Source organism: Gymnoscopelus microlampas (assembly GCF_963454915.1).
Source record: "Gymnoscopelus microlampas genome assembly, chromosome: 19".
NCBI classification, from domain to species: domain Eukaryota; kingdom Metazoa; phylum Chordata; class Actinopteri; order Myctophiformes; family Myctophidae; genus Gymnoscopelus; species Gymnoscopelus microlampas.
The window spans coordinates 24,791,887-24,811,308 of NC_139956.1; the positions used below are offsets into that span (position 1 = coordinate 24,791,887).

The 19,422-nt window shown below is 41.3% G+C and overlaps 1 protein-coding gene across 1 annotated transcript in view; it reads right to left on the reverse strand.

The window, feature by feature from the left end:
- Positions 1 to 230: 230 nt before the first annotated feature.
- The window catches only part of LOC311034334 (pyruvate carboxylase, mitochondrial-like), a 454,227-nt gene continuing 435,035 nt past the window's right edge, over positions 231 to 19,422 (reverse strand). The window contains exons 23-27 of the mRNA XM_084042211.1: positions 16,162 to 16,336; positions 14,336 to 14,409; positions 8,680 to 8,820; positions 6,797 to 6,898; positions 231 to 3,659 (exon numbers count right to left, since the gene is read on the reverse strand). Of these exons, the coding sequence (XP_083898337.1) occupies positions 3,510 to 3,659; positions 6,797 to 6,898; positions 8,680 to 8,820; positions 14,336 to 14,409; positions 16,162 to 16,336 (642 nt within the window). The 3' untranslated portion in view covers positions 231 to 3,509. The remainder of the gene's footprint in view (positions 3,660 to 6,796; positions 6,899 to 8,679; positions 8,821 to 14,335; positions 14,410 to 16,161; positions 16,337 to 19,422) is intronic.

The window sequence follows — 19,422 nt, forward strand, 5'->3', positions numbered from 1 at the left end:
GTAACATCACTAAGCTGACTGATCGTTTCACCACTACATGCATAGATGCATGTGCTACTGTATGTAAAACTTTGCTATTTTATTTCAAATAGGGTTCAAGTAGTTAATTCATAATTATTTTTTTACAAGTTTGGGTCCCGGGGAGACACCAAAGTTCTCTTTTGGGACTCCAGCTGTCTAAACTCAGGCCAATGTATATTGTAGGGATATACAGTACACACGACACACAGTCAGTTATGATTCACTTTATTTGTAAGGTCAAGAACAATTACAAGTTTCATTAGATGCCATTTTGTTTCCCTTTTTTGTGCACTCTCACCAAACATTTCTCATAAGGACTTTCAAACCCCTATTGAAAGACAGGTTATATTGCATGTAAACTACCAAAGTAAATTACAATTCTGCCACTAAGGTGAGACAAAACAAAAAGCCAAACTAACATGTTTTAAGTCTAAGAAATAAAGATCCTCAATGAATCTCTGATGGTATTAAAACGAAGATTATTAAAACTGTGCCAAGGCATTATAAATCTTGGGGTCAACTCAACTAAATCAGGTTCCATTTCAAAAAAAGAAGGAATTGGAAGAAAATAACAAAACCCAAATGTCACAGACTTTATTTTAATGTTCTCCCCTGATGTTCCAAGTCTAGAATGCATGAGCTAAAAGAATAGGTCAACATTATATCCTCACCCCCGAAACAAATAACATTTTCCAGCTGTGGTGGCTATGCTTTTTTCAGACACCAAACAACAGTACAGTACATTGTCACAAGCACGTTTTGAATGTCAGAATTGCTGCCGGCTAAGACATTATAGAGAAACACTAGACAACAACACAGTTTGCATTATCGCGCAAGTTTATGCTATACTCGTAGATGTGCAAATGTACACGGGGGGGGGGCGGGAGAGGAGAGGAGAGAAGGGAGGGGAGGAGGGGTAGTGGGCACTCAGATCAGAGAGAGGGGGACTGTGCAATAGCTTTTCAAAAACACTCCCACTTACAAACCCGTTACGTTGTCTTAAAACACCTTAGAAACTATAACTCTCATATTATGCAAATGTACAAGGCTGTATAGTGAAGCAAGGTGGGCAAATGCGCAAGCATCAGTGTTTTCCCCTTTTAAAATAAGCTCTGAACTACAGTAGAAGTGGCCCGTCAGCATTTTTACATTATTGCATAATTACATAATTGCTCTCGTTCTAACTGTTAATGGAAAGAAAACATGGAAGGAAAGATTTAAGACAAAAAATAATTAGGCTTCTCGAACAAACAAAGTCAAAACAAATCAAAGATGTGTAGAGGTATTGGGACAAGTGCGTTGTAATCAAAGTCTAACATGGACATTGGAGGCCAATCAAAGCACATAACCAAAATCAGACAACCTGTTGTCATATTATTATGCAACATGTTCTGTACTGCAGATACAATATGCATTTAAAAAAAGTAGCTCAACACTTTCATACTTCACTATTTCAAAGAGACCACTCTAGTATATAATTTTAATGGACCCAAGTGACTCGGTCCCCGCTGCAAATGATGTGCGACCTCACATCCAGTTTCCTTCCTTGTTTATCGCTCACATTAGCCAAGGTAAGAACAACATTCAATCTGGCGTGTGAATGATTCTCGTGCATAGATGACAGTTTGTGGCTGAGGCCAAATCGCAAAAAACAATCTGTGCAAAGTTAATTGAGTGTTAGACAACATTAACTTGACAGCGACGTAGCAAGGTCACCACATAATGCCGTTAAGATCTGTCGGGTGCTGTTGCTATGGAAACGTGTCTGTCAACGCAGCCAGCGTGATGCCGTTTTTTCGCCGGGAGGCACTCTCGGAGTGTTAGAGTAAATATGTTTGCACTTCTGTGTGTGTATGAATATTTAACAACGTTTGTTGAATATTTTTAGTAACGTTTGGGGATCACTGGCTCACACCTACGCACGCTACGATTACAAGTTTGCATTCATTCCTTCTCATTTAGGCATACAAGCAGATGGACAGGCGTGCGCACACACATGCACACACAGGGGTGACATTTGTAATCCACAGCCGAGTGCTGTTTGCAGGGAATCTCTAGAGTCCTTCATTAGTCCGCCTAATTTCACATCATTTGACAGACGGTTAATTCATAAATTAATCAGCAGAGCTTGGGCTGGAGAAAACAGCACCATGTGCCTCCATCTCACAGCCATTTGACTGTACACAGCCCAATGTATACACTTGGATTACAATTTGTACCTCATGGTGGAGTGGAATAACTTTACATACATTCCAGAAATGCAAATGGCAAAGCGTCTGAAATGGTATAAACCGAGTCAAGATTTTGACGGATGATATTAGGCAGGGTAATCTCATGGTGCCTTTAAACACAAGAGTAAATACATCCGAGAAGGGAAAAGTAATCCCATTCAGGTGTATTTACTGTATAAATGTGGAATGAAGGCCTGCGTAGATTGAAGCTTGTTAAAGCCTTTGGGGAATTTCTGCAGTTTGTACGAGTGGACAAATTAGAAATGGCATGACGAGAATTAGAATTAGAACTGACATGTTTATATTATCAACATCGAAAACCCAGCGTCCATTATCCAGATACAGAAATAGATAGTAAAGAAATATTTCACTTTGGGGCCAGTGGCCATGCATGTATGCAGTATATGTCTCTCCGTCTACCCTCAGTATCCTACCCTCACCCTCATATTATATATTTTCTTCTCTTTGTTGTCCCCTTTCCAGGCATAATGATTTTTTGCCCAATTTCTGAATCCAGGTAAAGTGTGCGGAGGAAGAAAGAAGTAGGAACCTGAGAGTGAATCCTTTTTGGAGTGCAGGATGATTAATTTCACAGCCCAGTGTTCATGCTAATTAGATGTTGAACCAAAGTGAAATAGTCCATAAACAAGAATACATCCACACGTCTACTCCTCTCTCTTTCTGTGCTGATTACCAGGAACAGTCAGTAGTCATCAATACAATATCACCTCTTAAGTTTCTCTTACTTAACTACAGTCAATGTTGTATATGCCACTTATTGTACACGGATCATACAGCTTTATATTACATATGTTTAACTAGATTTATTTTAGAAAACACATCAGACAAGCATTTTTGTTTAAGTCATGGAATGTTGCAGAGTAGCATTTGAACCATAAAGACGTCATAATAACATGAGTGACTGTGAACCCTCAACCGTATTTGCCAAAACACTGAATAGATTAATTAATTGGATTTAGGTTTTGACAGTACCTTTAGTTACACAACTCCGGTCAACAAGCCCAGCAATAGAACATAGATAATTGAATGAATCCTACAATTAGTCTAAAAGCAAGGTTCAGAATTCTTATTTGTGCTTTATGTTATACTACCGTTTAAAAAGAGCGGTTTCACATGAATTAAAAGATAAAGAAAATCCTGGTTCTGCACCTTCTTCTCTATAGCTCTCGTTCTCCATGTCCATGTTCTCCAGTATCAGACAGCCTCAATCTCCTCCTCCTCTCTCTGTCTCTCTCTCTACTCTTCTATCTCCATGATGAGGTCGTCTCCTTCCAGGGTGGAGTCGGCCGGGGCGTGGATCGCCTTCACCGTGCCGCTGACCGGCGAGATCACCACCGACTCCATCTTCATGGCCGACAGGACGCAAAGTGGCTGTCCCTTCTCCACCTGAGAAGACGCGTTAAAACGTTTTTAGGCTTCATAATGCCAAATTGCAGACATGACAAATAACTTAAACATACAAAGAAATGACTGACATATCTAATAATATGATACTTTCCCATAAAATAAATAAATAGAGGAAATAGCTTAAGCTTGTCGATCTGCTATTTCCGATATTTTGGAAATGGAAATGATTATGACGAAAATAACTGTGATCATCTCAAATAATTACGAATAGTCGATTATGTAATAATTGTCACAGGCCTAATTGCATTGAGATTTTATTAGTGATAGTAGTAGTAATAGCAGTAGTAGCACTGCTGCTGCTATTACTACTTTTGTGTATCTTATTTTGGGTTGTTTTGGGGGTCCTTTTGGGTGATTAGTATGACCCTTTTAGACTTTGAAGGGGTTTCAAGGGGTACCCAGCAAAATGATAAACAGTATAATTTCACTAGGGTTTCTTATGACTATCCAGATCATAGGTTTCTCTCTCCACTGTTATATCCCCACCTACACTAATAGACAGTTGTAATTCTGTTACCTAATCTAACAACCAAAGTCTTCTCTTACAGGGGTCCCTGGCACAAGATATTTTCCCGGCCTAATACACATTTGGGGGTCCTTTGGGGACACAGAAATGTTTGGCACTCCAGGATTCCACAACGGGATGGGTCTTTGGGCAGAAAAACTGAATTTTCTGCGGAAAATTACAAAAGCCACGGAATCGCAGACTAATGCAGAAAAGGGATAAAGAGTATTGCAGGCTTGCACCTTAGAAAGGTCAGCAGACCATATTATCCATTATAAAAACACAAGCTGTCACCGTAGAGGAGAGAGAGAAGACACATCGTCAGCTCTGTAACCAGATTTGTACAAGTGTCATGGACCCTAGTGATGTTTTATTTCAAGGACCCCCAGTTTGATAAGTATCAGGCTACGGACCCCCAGGTTGATACGATTTTCCTTTTCCTTTTTTTGTATCTCTAGTCTACTCTGTAAAATATCTGAGTTATTTTAACTCTGAGAGTGTACAAATGGAACCAAACGGACCCGTAACGGTCCATTTGGTTCCATTTGGTTTGTAACTATCAATCATTTAGCTGGGGTCCCCCAGACCCCACGGCCAGAACCACATGTAAGTGGCACAGCTCTACGGTTAGTTGGCTTGGCTTGTGCTGTGTTTAAAGGGGAATTGTACAGGGAGATTGATTACATGCACAGGTCTGGGAAGAGGACATTGAATTATATACTGTAAATGTAATATACTTGTGTTCAAGTTTGTCCATCAGTTCACTACATTAGTTGTAGGGTCTTATAGATGTACAGCATAGACCATTTTTCATTAAAAAGCCAACTTAAATTAAGTTAAACTTGATGGTGTTATTATTGCTACGGGCAGAATTTTTACCACAGATTCCTGGGAGAACATAGTACGACGACTTGAGTTTTTCTTTCTTAATGAAATGAAAAATATCAAATATTAACTTACCGTGACAAGAGTAATATTGCTAATATTGAGCCCAGTAGCCATGCATTTTATTTAAATTTATTTTATGAACGCACAACACGATGTGGCTTCTCTAGTGTAAACACCCCCAGACAAGGCGGCGATGTCAGTAGAGAAAAAGAGCCATATTGTCATGAAAGTCATAAAAGAGAGTCATATTGGATACATGAACTAGGTGGCAGTTGTTCTCAAAGTGGGGTCTCAGGGTTCCTTGGGGGGGGGGGGTCCAATTGGACCCTTACAGATCTGTAACTCTGACATCATACAAATGGAAGCACTGGTCCAATTGGTTCCATTTGTACGCTCTTAGGGGTCACTCACACATTTGCGTGCGGCAACGTGTCGAAATCGCGCGCGGGGGGAGGGGGGGGGGGGGGGCACGGCCATTTCAATTCATTTCCTATGGAGCCGAGGGGGAAGGGGAGGAGGGGGTGGCTCGTTATGGGGGTCTTTGAAATTGAAAAAGTTCGATAACCACGTGGACACCTCCTGCTGTCCTTTTCAACCTGTGTGTTTTTAGTGTGTGTAACAATAACAATTGTGTCGTCACTCGTAGGCAGGTAAAAACTACAAGCCCTTTCTTACAAAAAGAAGGTGTCGCTAGTGTAGATACTATAACGTTACGGCCTGTAACTGAGCTCTGTACATGAATTTAGTACAACCCTACTCTACTGTATTTTATATGGACCTGAATATATGGAGTAACTACAGTAAATGCAGTGAAGGAAAGAAGCGAGAGAGGCCAACTCATCATCTGACAGTTGTATGTGGGTTCCTGAATTTTGCAGAGGTAGTAGAGCCAGCGAGTCACTGGTGGTGTTTGTGTGGGCACTGTCTGCAGATGCCAACAGGAAAGGTGTCCCTATGCTGCAAACGTGATTGTGCACAGTTTGTGTTAGACCAGGGGTCTTCAACGTTTTTCAGGCCAAGGACCCCCTAGCTGAGAGAGAGATGAAGCAGGAACCCCCTCTATATTGTATAAAATTGTGTTGCAGATTAAACTCTTTTTTTTTTTAACTTGGTCTGCTCTTTTTTTTACACCAAACCTCTTTGCCGAAAATAGCCGACCTACAAGCTCACAGCGCGAGGCGTTGTGAGCTTGTAGATCTGCTATTTTTGGCTAAAGTTCTCCTCAGAAAAGGAATGCTCGGGTTCAAGAGGTAAAAAATATCATATCGGACAAAGATTTGGCGGCCCCCCAGTAGTAACTCTGAGGACCCCCTAGGAGTCCCGGATCCCCTGTTGAAGACCCTTGTGTTAGACTATCTAGCAGCTGGCAGCGCCCGAGGGGACATGGCTATGTAACTTGTCTTTTACATTTTCAGATAACATACTGTAGTATAATATGACTTTTTATTGTTTTGAAGACATATAATTATAGCTTTTATCTCTGGCGTCCACATTTTGTTTTAAAATACAAAATAACTATCCTTTATTGTCACGGCTGGTATGGTAGACTTAAATGTTTTTTTTTTGGCGACGTATGACTTGATCATTTCTCGACATAGAACAGTATGTGTACCATACTGTAATAGACTAAGCAAGTCAGTCAGCAAGCATCGACTGTGTGGTTAAACTGTGGGGTAAAATACAACCCAGGTCCAGTACATAAAAGAGATGAACGAAACCTCACCTTGTCGCCAACTGCAACTTTGACCTCCAGGACCTTGCCAGGCATGGGGGCTCCCACCTGGCCCTTGATAGCCTTCACAGCCTTGGGATGGAACTTCAAATCCTTGGGGACAGAAAGAAAGAGAGCATATATTTGTCATCTGATCATCTGCACATTCATTCTGTCTTATCCCTCCACCCATCCTGTTACTGTATCTGTATACACTGCATCTATTCTGCCTAGTATAGATGCAGTACTAAAAAAAAAAAACATATTTTCTATCAATTACACACCCCATGAAGCCTTGAACTCATGGAGATTCTTTTGTTTTTGTCGCATTCCTGAGCCAATAATTTGATGACTGGGTCATCGGTCAGTAGGAGAATCGGTAGGAGACTCTTTGACTTCGCCGGTCATCAAATTATTGGCTCAGGAATGCGACAAAAATCTCATGAATTCAAGGCTTCATGGGGAGTGTAATCGATAGAAAATACGTATGTTTTTGGGTGAACTACTCCTTTAAATAAAGATTAAAAAGATATCAATTTTTATAACATAATATCATTCAGTGCCTCTGGTCTACGTGTCCAGCCATCTATGGCTTCTGTTAAAGCCTGGCATTAACTCTTTGACTGCGGTTGACTCGATAACGCGTCAATTGCTAGTTCGTCCAGTTGGCCGTCGACGCGTTAGACGCGCGTTCATTGTTTAATCTGTGATCGCGCTATGCTGCTTATTTTTCAATCTAGGTTTCGAGTTAAAAAACAAACGGAGACGTCCACTTATATAATCTATAGTCTGGGTGACGAACAGTCATCGCCGTCGTGTATCACATCGTAATTTTGGCCGATCGGACAATCTGAGAACACGTCACATCCGGTTTGACGTATTTGACTGTTTGACTGGGTGTGGGGGGGGGCGAGTAAGTCAGCGAGCTGATCAAGCTGTCATGTACTGCTCTCTAGTGGCAGATTTGTCGTATGTGTTTAAAAAAGCACTCAGACAATTTATTTGAATGAAAAATTACAAAATAAAAAAATAAAAAAACCTGAAAATCGCTGGCACTGGGGGAGTACTACTCTTCAGTCAAAGAGTTAACATGCAGCCTTGTGATCAGATTACAGTGTTATGTAAATGTACCCAAGATGCATTGCCTCAGAATCTGGTCAGAGATGCACTTGGCCGCATTGGCCCAGAAAGCCTCTCTGCTCACTCAGCTATGGCCACCCCGTTTTTAGTGATAAAGTGTAGATGCAATGTGTCTCGAATCCACAAAAACTACAGCATGTTCAGCTAGATTTTCACACGACTCCGACCAGGAACAAATGCTCCACGATTTTAAAAAAAATAGTAGATCTACAAGCTCATAGCGCGGCACTCGGTGCCGCGCTATGAGCTTGTATATCTGCTATTTTTGAATAGCCCAAAGTACTCCGACCAGGACCTAAATGCAAAGTAAAAACACAAAAGAATTTGCGCTGGCTATTCAGAAATAGCAGATATACAAGCTCACACTTCGGTGTCACTTCGTGCTGCGCCGCAAGCTTGTACATCTGCTATTTTTTAAACATTTTTGAAATAATCTTGAAAGTGTGAAAACTACTGATTTAGAAGGCATTCGTAGAATCGGCCTCAGGTCTTAATGGGTTTTACAAAATGAGTCTCCTGATGACAGGTGTTCCTACCTGCTTGCCTGCTTTTTAGAGGCACGAAACAAGAGCAGCAGTGTGAATTTTGGCATGGGAAAGAGATTGGATTTCAATATGTACACCGGGGACACACGCATGTTTAATGGCAGGTGTAAATGGGGTCAATACTGTACGTCCATCCGTACCCGACCTCCGTCACCCCTTCTCTCTCCCTCCCTCTGTGTGTGCATCCCTCGCTCTTTCCCCGATAGATACCTTCATGGCGACCGTGTCTTTCACCAGCACGGATCTGAGCTGCCCGTTGAGCTCAAAGAACACCTCCCTCTGACCGGCCTTGTTCAGGTCTCCCAGGGCCAGCGCTTTGATGTGGAGGGTCTTCCCTCTCTCCAACTCAACCTGCAGGGGCAGACGCAAAGAGAAGGGGGGGGGTGGAGGGGTGAGAGAGAAGGAGGAGAACGAGAGAGAAAAAAAAGAGGTATGAAAGGAGGGGGAAGGGAGGGAGGGGAGAGAAGAGAAGGTTGATTAGAAACGCGAAGTAAAAATGCTATAAAGAAAATGTGTTCCCCTGGCCAAGAGAAGGCAATACAGAGAGAGTTACAGAGAGAAAGAGAGGGAGAGAGAATTTAGGCATATTAAGCAGACACACTTCTCCACAGTGACTTGCAAGTGTGACATCGTAATAAATGTCTTGAACCCTTGTCAAAAAAGACAACAGGGTAAATGGTCGTGTAAGTAGAGTGCAAAACACAACAACAATTTAGTGTTTCAAAGAAACTAGGATAAGAGAGGTTGAGAGAAAGAGGATGTGGGCGACATGAATTGTATAATGTTATAGGAATACAGCCATACAAGCACTGCCATAACACACTCAGGATTTTGCTATGTGTATCAACAGCAGTCTTCAGACAGGTTTTGCCAGTGAGCTCAAACAAACACTCTCACAGGAAAGACAGATGTGAGAGACATACTGACATAACTAGAGAGAGAATGACAGCGAAGGATAACCAGAGAGATAGTAGGGAATACAGAGAGAACAAACAGAGAGAGAGATGATAGAAGTTGTACTTCTCCCCTTCTTATAGTCTTCTGTATGTCTACACTGGGATTTAAACTGCTAGGTGGAAGATAGGTCTTAGTAGTATTTTTTTTTGTTTGTTTGTTTGTTTTAGCTTTAGGTTTGTTTTATGATGTTTTATTTGTATTTTATTTGGTTATGCACATTATCTGTTATTGTCCTGTCCTTCATTTTTAAACTGCTTTGGCCTAGTCTTGGCCAGGTCTGTGACTCACCTGGTTAAATACAGGTTACATACCGGTACATTCTCATATCAAGTCCGGTCACTGCTGTGCATCGCCTTGTTAGGTTTACCTCCCTCTATAATTCATTTCACACACCACGCCGTCTGAAACTAAATTTACGTCCAACCGTCTGCATTCCTCTCCGTCAATGCCAATTATTTCTTCAACCCCCTGGCACAAATAGCAGTTAAATTGCCCTGTCTGTCCCTCAGTCAGTCTCCCAGCCTGACCTGTATGAATCAGGAGACGCTAGGAGCAGTGGAACATTCTCTTGTGTTTATTTTTTTGGATCCAGTCTTCAATAACTACAGTATTTCTCTCGCCGGGTCTCGGACCTCACTCTGTATTTCTCTTTCACAACCATTCTCCTTCACCCCTTGCATTTCTCCCTCCCGCTGCATGCCTACCCCCCTACCCTCCCACCACGCCATGGCAGTTACTGAGCCTCCATTGATATTCTGAAGTTGTTCTCAGTACAAAGAGTAAAGTATACACTGCTGTAGGTTTGTATTGATCTTCTGCTCTCTCTCTGCCTCTCATTCTTTCTCCATTTCGCTCTGTGGGGTGTTCACACGCCCTGGACTGTACCTCTCATCCCCATTCTTCCCTCTGATACAAAAGCTCTGTATTTATTTAATAGACCGGCACCGGCCTACTGGGGACCGATGCATATCAGGAACAGTGCATGTTGGGAACGCAATACGTCTGTCTGTAGTATATTTTGACCCAATATTCTTGGATATAGTCATTTTAGTATCATCTCTGTAATTTTACCACCAATAGTTGTATTTACATTGGCCTGATCTCATTATACAGAGCTCAGGGGTGGCATTCTCTTATCTTATCCTGTCTTAACCTTGTCCAAGAAGAACTCCCTGGAACTTCAGCTACTGACAAAGAGATAGATGGGAGCTGGCCTTAAGCTTGGGTGTGAATTATAATTAGAATTCCTTTGTTTCACCTAGAAGACGAGGTCCAACAGGGCAACAGCCCACTGTCTTCACTCCCTTCCTGCCGCTCACTTGCAGACAGTGATGTTTCACTGATCAAATAACATGAAACAAACCAGCAACTGATCAAAGGTTGATCCAATCAGCTCGTCTCAGACCCGCCTCTCTTCCCACACTTAATGTATGACCCAATGTACTCTTTTTTTTTACTAAATAATAAATTGACTTTGCTGTCAAAATTAACACTGGTATGAGAGTCATTATGTACTGTAGTCTACTCACCGTCACACATACAATGATAATATTGAGCACACCAAGCGCAAGCATCAAGACTGTTTAGCTAGTGTCGATACAGGCGGAGCCTTAAAAACACACGACACAGGGAGAGACCCGCTGGCTCATCTGGTGGGAATCCACGCCACATAAATACGGCTGTAGTCCTCGCCGCTGATTGCTTGGGTTTGAATCTGACCCCGGGGCTCTTTGCTGCGTCCGTCATCACTTCTCTCTCCCCCAGCTTTCTAGTCTCTCTCCTCTGTCACTAGCTATGTCCAACATGTGTCTAGCTGGTAGAGAATGCATGTCCCTTATGATGTTAAATCTACACTTTTTGTTTTGTACGTATTTTGCATTTGCTGTGGAGAACTGACTTTCCATTTGAACCTCCATATAAAATACAAATAAAGCACTATACGAGGAAAGTTTGACTTGACTTAATGGCAACCATAATGTTTATGTTTGTGTGCGTGTGCGTGTGCGTGTGTGTGTGTGTGTGTGTGTGTGTGTGTGTGTGTGTGGGGGGGGGGGGGGGGATGGCTTCCTGCAGATACTTTCAAGGCAGTTTTACAATATGGTTCGTTGCTCTTCCAATTATTCAGCTACTGAAACAACCTAAGCAAGCTTTGACTATCTTCCCAGGAGACACCGCAAAACTTTTCAATAAATTCTCTTCCTTCTTCAACCCAAGCCTGGGGGGAAGTTTGATATGTAAAAATCGGTTCGAATTTGAAAAGGCAGGGGGGGATATTGTTAAAGTACAAACCCGTTAGAAATGTGAAAAAGCATTATGCTTAATGACTGTCCTACTAACCCACCACACTCACAATACAGTATATATTCTAAGCTACAGCATATACTGTTGACTGACTTTTGCCAGAAGTAGTTATCGTTCTGGATTTGTGATGGGTTGGGAATTTAAAGTTCTGTATAAATCTGAGTGATCTCTATGAAAGCCTAAAGTAAAAATGTTCCACTTAGCTGGAGCTGCTTTAGAGCTTGTTGAGACCTCTGAAAGATTATTGTATGTGTATAATATGTACATATATATTTTTAAAAAAAGTTAAGTTTGTAATCACAACCATGTCACAGAAATTACAAAGAAATGCCAGGTATGTCGATCATTCTAAAATCTAGGGCAGCTGAAATGAAAGGTTTTCAGTTTTATAAAAGAAAAAGAGAGAGACATTACGTTACTTAATAGAAAACATAATTCCAATTGCAATACTTTTCTCTCTCTCTCCTGCTCTCTCTGAAGTCTTGCAGAACAATAGCTTTCAAAAAGTGCTTCCCCTGCAGAACAGGACGCTCTTCAGGTTTTGAGAACTTTATACCAAACAACAGTTTTTAATCCTCATTCCATTAAAGCGGCGTCATGGCTGCAAGGTTCTGAAGAACACGACAAACACAACAGCCAGTTGCTTCGTGACAAATCAAAATTGTCCAATCGATCGAAGACCACTGAACCGTACCAATTCCTTTAAACTCTGTTGTAGTATTTCTGTACACACTGACTCGCTGTGTTTTCTTTGTTGCAGCAAGTTGTGCCTTCTCCCTGTCATTCAACTCCCTCGGATTTGTAAAATCAATTACCTCCCAGCTGTTCTGAACTCAACTCCAAAGACTAATTAAACACGAGTGCCTTCGGGAACTTTTAAATGTCATTTCCGTCACAGCATGTGTGTGTGTGTGTGTCACAGAGAGAATCAATAAATAACAAACCTCGGGGGCAGAGTGATTAGACAAGCACAACTACAGAGTAACCTTAAAGGCTGATGTATCTTCATCGTATGCCAGGGTCGTGAGCCAAAAATAAAGCTCATCTACAAGCTCACAATGCGTCGTGTTGTGAGCTTGTATTGTACATAGGCTATTTTTGGTGAGCAACACCATAGTACGACTGCAGGTATAAGAAATAAATAATGTAGCGGCTGGAAGGTAGTGGTCCAAGACGAATTGGCGAAGGAACAGTATTGATGATGACGATGAAAACCGTTTATTCAGGTAGATTACTGGAAGAAAGATACGCAAGATTTAAAGTCTAGAAAAGAGGCCTCTAGAAATACTAATGTGAAATCTAATGAGCGGCCAAAAACACAAAACAAAAAATGTGCCGCTTCAAAGCGCATCGGAAAACAGGAAATCCCTTCAGGATTTAATTATAGAGATGAAGCAGTGAAATGATAAATGAAAGCCAGTGGAATCATGATGAGATGGTTAGAGGCCTTTTTAACAATACACACTTTTCCTTGAAAACGTGCCTGTACAAAGTATTGTCAGAGAACTACTGTATCTTGTATTTCTTAGATACCTGTATAATTTTTCTAACAGGCCCTAAAACACAGAAAGTCAGTATAAAGAGAATTAGAGTACAGGTCAGCAGTGTTATCTCCCTTCCTCCAGAGATAGTAGGAGAGAGAACGGAGCGCTGGTGACTTTGAATGGCTTTTACGCTGAAACTTTTTCTTCTCTCCCAGGCATCGCACAGAGGTCGTTTTAACACAATGATTTAACAATGCTGATTTACTGTACCGTTGAAGGGGTGGAGGCTAATGAGCTTAAAGACGACTTGGTATAGAATTATGCTCTGACTTTCCATCACGCTTTGAAACTGTTGGCCTGTCCCCGAACACATTCGCGTCTCTTCTCATCACTAAAACTCACATTAATATATATAGTCAGGACTAGGATAGCTTGATTCCCCGCTGACAGTAGAAAGTTAAAAAAAATGAAAACTTGTTCAATAATTTAGTCGTTGAGGTTCCAAATTAACTGTGAATTCTGTTTTTAAAGATATCCTCCAAAGACAATGGAGACCTAGATCAGAGAAAGTGGGTTTGGTGGGGAAATAAAAGCTATTCAAGGTATATTAAAAAACGATAGACAGACACTACTGTCTGGTACTTATGGTAATAGTCTGACCTTTTTTCGACATGTCCATCTTCATTGTACAGTACACTTTGAAAAGGTTTTGAATTATAACAAAGCCTTTTCCGCTATCAACGAGGATTGGTCTGTAGTTGTGGTTGGTTCACACCCATTAGGTCTCTAAAGCGTAAAATCCTCAGTGTTCATTTACTGTAACTCTGAGAGTGAACAAATCTAACCAAATGGACCCGTAAGGGCCCATAATGCCTAGCAACAGTAGTTACCATTTGATTCATTTTAGTGTTATTTTCTCCATGATTTAGTTAGTGTTGTGAACACACAACAGTTTCAGTTAGTCATCGTTCTTTTGTAAAGCCTCGTTTACATTTTCTTTTCAGTTAACTAAAATGTTTTTACAATTCTAGTTTTAGGTATTTGGTTAGTTTTAGTCAACTATAATAACCCTGTTCTGCTGTACAGTGCACCATGTAAATGCTTCAGGTGTGAACGAAGCTTACCTCAAACTCCTCAGCAATCTTGGGTCCGTCCAGGAACAGTCTGGTGTTGAGGCAGTCCACTGGACCAAAGTTAGCTGGAGAGAGAGAGAGGGGGGTGTGAGAGAGAGAGAGACAGACAGACAGACAGACAGACAGACAGACAGACAGACAGACAGACAGACAGACAATGAGAGTTTAGGCATTAAGCAGACACTCCAAAGTAGAAGATCAGAGTAAATGCCATTGAACCTTGGTAAACAAACAAGGGTAAATGGTCACGTAAGTAGATTGCAGAGAAAAACAATTTAGTGCTTCAAAGACACTAGGCAACAGGTAAACACCTGGCATCTGCTAAATACTCTTTATGTGGCTCAGACCTTCAAGCACAATTCAACTTTGGTAGTGGTTTAGGTTGTGTAGTTACCTTGCTATGATGTTTGCCATGATATATCTTCAACGGTTGCTCTGTAGATTAAAAATGTATTCAAAATATTCTCGACTTACTTTGCACGTAAGTCGAGACGTGCTTTAAAGACGCAATAGACCTGTGGATCTTTCATGTCAAGGACCCCAAATTTAATATGTATTTGGACGCGGACGCCCATCTTAAAATATTTAGTGCCAGGGGCCCCCCACACAAGATTTCTGTGGTCATATGTTTTTCACATTATTTTCAATTAGTTGTATAGGGTTAAAGTGGTTAAACTGATTTGGATGCTATATTAAATAATTCTGTTGGGGACCCCCTGGAACACAATTCTTTAAATTATTATTTCATATTCATACAGTAATATTTTTTTTCGGTGGGGAAGAATTACTTTTATTTCACACCTTTTTAAAGCTCTGTGGATGTATCATATATATATTTTTAATCATATTGCATAAAAATGTCAATATGAACTTTAAGTCCAGTAACATTTAAATATTTTTTATCTGGCTCAGCTGGAGCCCACCTGGGCTATCTGACTACCACTTTCGACTGCTTTGAGTATTCAATATAGTTCATGTACTTAAAGGACGACACCCATTGTCATCTTCATGCAATTGGTTCTCACTAATGTTCATGATAAAATGGTACACTTTTTTATACCCGGTCTGTGTCTCATAGGAGGGCTGTGGACACTTCAGAAACTGCCTAAACTGCACAGTAGGCAAATCTTTTTTTTTTTAAACAAGATTCAAAACATTTTATTTCGATTTGTATTAACGTGAGAACAATGGCTTCCATTATAGCATGCTAACTTTCCAGGAATAGAAAGCCTGCAGTTTCTGTTGGCTTGGATTCACCATCGATGATGTCACTAGTAGGCGGGTCCGCAGCCCTCCTCTGAGAGACAGAGTGACTAGACAGAAATGGAGCCATATTATAATGAGCATTAGTGAGGACCAATTATATAAAGATAGGTTGAAAATGGGTGAAGACGTCCTTTAACTGTGATGTGCATTCATTCCCCTCATCTTTATCCACTCAACAAAGAGAAACAGTGATGAAGAAGACTACTTCATGTGATCGGAAGCCTGATGTTCATTACTTCAATACTTCAGATGATTTTTGAGGATTTACATTAACATCAGATTTTTTTCCTTGTGAGAACTGAGAATGAGCATAAATGTATCTAACACAAAGTCCCTCAGATCAAAGAATGAATACTTGACTTACTACTGGCTAAATTAGCCACTTTCATCCTGCCTTCTCTATTTTGAGCATGTCATTAAAGGCAGCGTAACAGCATGCGGTTAACAGCTTAACAGCATGGGGTCGTGGCTGTGCATTTCAACGACCACCAACAGTAACACAGATACAAAATTTGCATCGTTTCTCCTTGAATGCGGATCCGCCCACTCACAGGTGAATTCCTTGTACTCCTGGAACACCTTGGGGTACATGGCTGCTGACATCACATCCTCGGGGGTGATGTCATCACCGTGCGCCGCACGAAGACCCTCTTCCAGGGCCTTGAAGTCCAAGTCGGGGAGAGAGGCGCCGGGACGTCCCTCGATACGGGGGAGGTTCTTCAGGACCTGCAGGGGTGGGACACATTAATAAAATATTACATTCACTACATTTTGGTCCTTCGAGCCGTCTTTTCAAACGTTGTTCCACTTGCCAGGATCCCCAAGTGACGGTGACGCTCACATGGGATATGTACGCTTCACACGGACAAACTATTTTACATGGGTGAAAAGCTGCTTAACCACTTAAAGGAGTAGTTCACCCATAACAATTCTTATCTTGCCTTGAATTCATGGACATTTTTTGTTTTTGTTGCATTCCTAAGTCAATAATTTGATGACCAGGTGGCCGCTCAGTAGGAGTCTCTTTGAGTCGCCTACCGGATAAACTCCGCCGGTCATCAAATTATTGGCTAAGGAATACGACATAAACAAAAAAATCTCCTTGAATTCAAGGCTTCATGGGGTATGTAATGGATATAAAATAAGATTTGTTTGGGGGTGAACTGCTCCTTTAAGCCCTAAACTTTGTGATACGACGACTAGTGAATATAAGATTGTAGATCTGATATTTTTTTAAATGTATGGAAAACGTTTTGATTGATTTTATTTGAAAAGCAAAACCACATGGTTACAGCAGTTCAAGGATTACACAAGAACGTCCTGAGACTTATTGCTATTGAGGTCCTCTCACATTCAACAGTCAATAAGTTCAAAATACATTACAATACAAAACACATGACAATAACATTTAATGTACATACTGTACACAAACAAGTGCTGCCTTATCTTTCCCTAGACTAATGACCCTCTATAGGGCAACCTTTTCTAATAGACATGCTTTTGTCTGCTGCTTAAAAGACCTCAAATTGGTTGTCAGTTTGACACTGGTTCCAAGGTTGTTCCACTGTGTGGCTCCTAAGTAAATGATCCCTTGCCCACTTTACTTTTAAAAGCAGGATGGTTCACATCTGCTACACTGGCTCTGGTGAACAAATGTACTTTGTTTACCTGAGTAAAACACGTCTTTAAAAATATGGGGACCTCGCCATACATGATCTTATGAACCATGGTCAATCTGGTCATGGTTACTCTGGATTCTACTGGGAGCCAGTTGAGCTCTCTAAACCGGTTCTTACCTACAGTATATCTGGGTCACAACCCTAGAATGACCCTGATCAGTCTATTCTGAGAGGGGAGGAGTGGGGGAGGAAGCCGCATGAAGGAAAGAAGTGAAAGAATAATATATATATAGTGCATAAAAGGTTAATTAACAGGAGTTTATTTATGTGAGGATACCGTAGCACCTCTGCTACATGCTGACTGACGCCTCCACGGTGAATTCTTGTCATGCTGGCCTCGTCTCTCTGCTTCTCTGATTATTAATTCATCACTCTCCCTCTCTCCGTACGGTAAAGAAACATCACAGACATTGATGTGTGCATCAACGTGATGCATGCTTGAGCCGGTGAGTGCACGTACGTTCACACACAGCCGTGTGTGCGTGTGTGTGTGTGTGTGTGTGTGTGTGTGTGTGTGTGTGTGTGTGTGTGTGTGTGTGTGTGTGTGTGTGTGTGTGTGTGTGTCTAATCTCGTGAACCACTGGACCGATCAGCGTCAAATTTCTTATGGAAGGCACGCTGCCAGTATAGGCCAAGGAAGTAAATCCTTGAATATTTTTTCACATATTGCGAATATATATATCGTCTCTGTCGGATGAAGAAACCTCATATGTCTAAAAAAAGTTAAATCAGGGAGATAAGAGGTTTCTGCACCGACAGCGACAATATTTTTGTTGTGTGTGAATATTTTTCAGACTTTGTGAATTCATAATCTCAGATCCACCGTTCTTCCATATTTTGGGCATGGTCATGATGATGGACATGCCGTTATTAGGGCTGGGATCCTATAGGATTTTAACGATCCTTATCGGTTCCTTAATGGTTCCCTTTAATGATTCCTATGTATTCCGATATATACCTCACTGGTTCTTAAAGTCAGGTACAGGGACCCTCTGGGTTACTTGAGGGGGTTCCAAATGGACCCTTAAAGGTCTGTAACTCTGAGAGCGTACAAATGGAACCAAATGGACCCTCACGGGTCCATTTGGTTCCATTTGTACACTCTCAAGAGTTATGGTGGTCCTTGAGATTAAAACGTTTGAGAACCACTGGCATTTTAATTGCATAGCAGACGTGAAGTCCACATACTGTAGCAGCTCTGACAGTGTGATGATGAAACCGGTTCAGGGAACCGGTTCATCCAAATGCGATGGAACCGATTCCGGTTCCTCAATGTTGGATCCGGTTCCGAATCCCAACCCTAGCCTCATACTCCTTTAGACTGACACATATTCACATAGACACACACCACGTCCCACGTTTGTATTACCATACTTGTGAGGACAAGTATATATTTTTTTCATTTTTAACGGTAAGGCTAAAAACAGAAAATAGCAGATCTACAAGATCGCAATGTGAGACCTGTAGATTGGCTATAATGACACCCAAGTATAAATCAGGCAAAACTCAACCTAAACTCACCTTAGGCATTTAGAGGTTAGGTTTAAGGCTTAAACCTAACCTCTAAATGCCTAATACCAACCATCTCTAAAAATCTGTTTTTATTTTTGTAAAGATTTATTTATTGACAGTGTGCATCCATCCATCTATTTTCCTTTTTACACACCAAAACAAGAAAAAGTCAAACAAGTCAAAAAAAAAATACAATAGAAAAATGAAAGCAAAAAGACAAAAAACAACCTTCCCCTCACCCCAGAATGGCACAAAAAATAACATTGACAACAGCAACTTATTCTAACCTCAACCAAGAGGAGTTATTGAAGGCAGAGTTTCGAGAAAAAAATCTAAAAATCGGGTTTTAACCACAAAAACAGCCTTTCTCTTCAGGAACAGGAAAATTGTCCTCACAATGCCTATTTCTCAAGTTCTCCTATACTTGTGAGGACTTTTCACACACACGCACGCACACGCACGCGCACGCACGCGCACGCGCGCGCGCACACGCACACACACACACACACACACACACACACACACACACACACACACACACACACACACTCTAATGTCTTGGTTGTCTTTATAGTGAGGCGGAAGGATAGGGGTTGGATGGGGGAGGGTGGCTGTCATAGC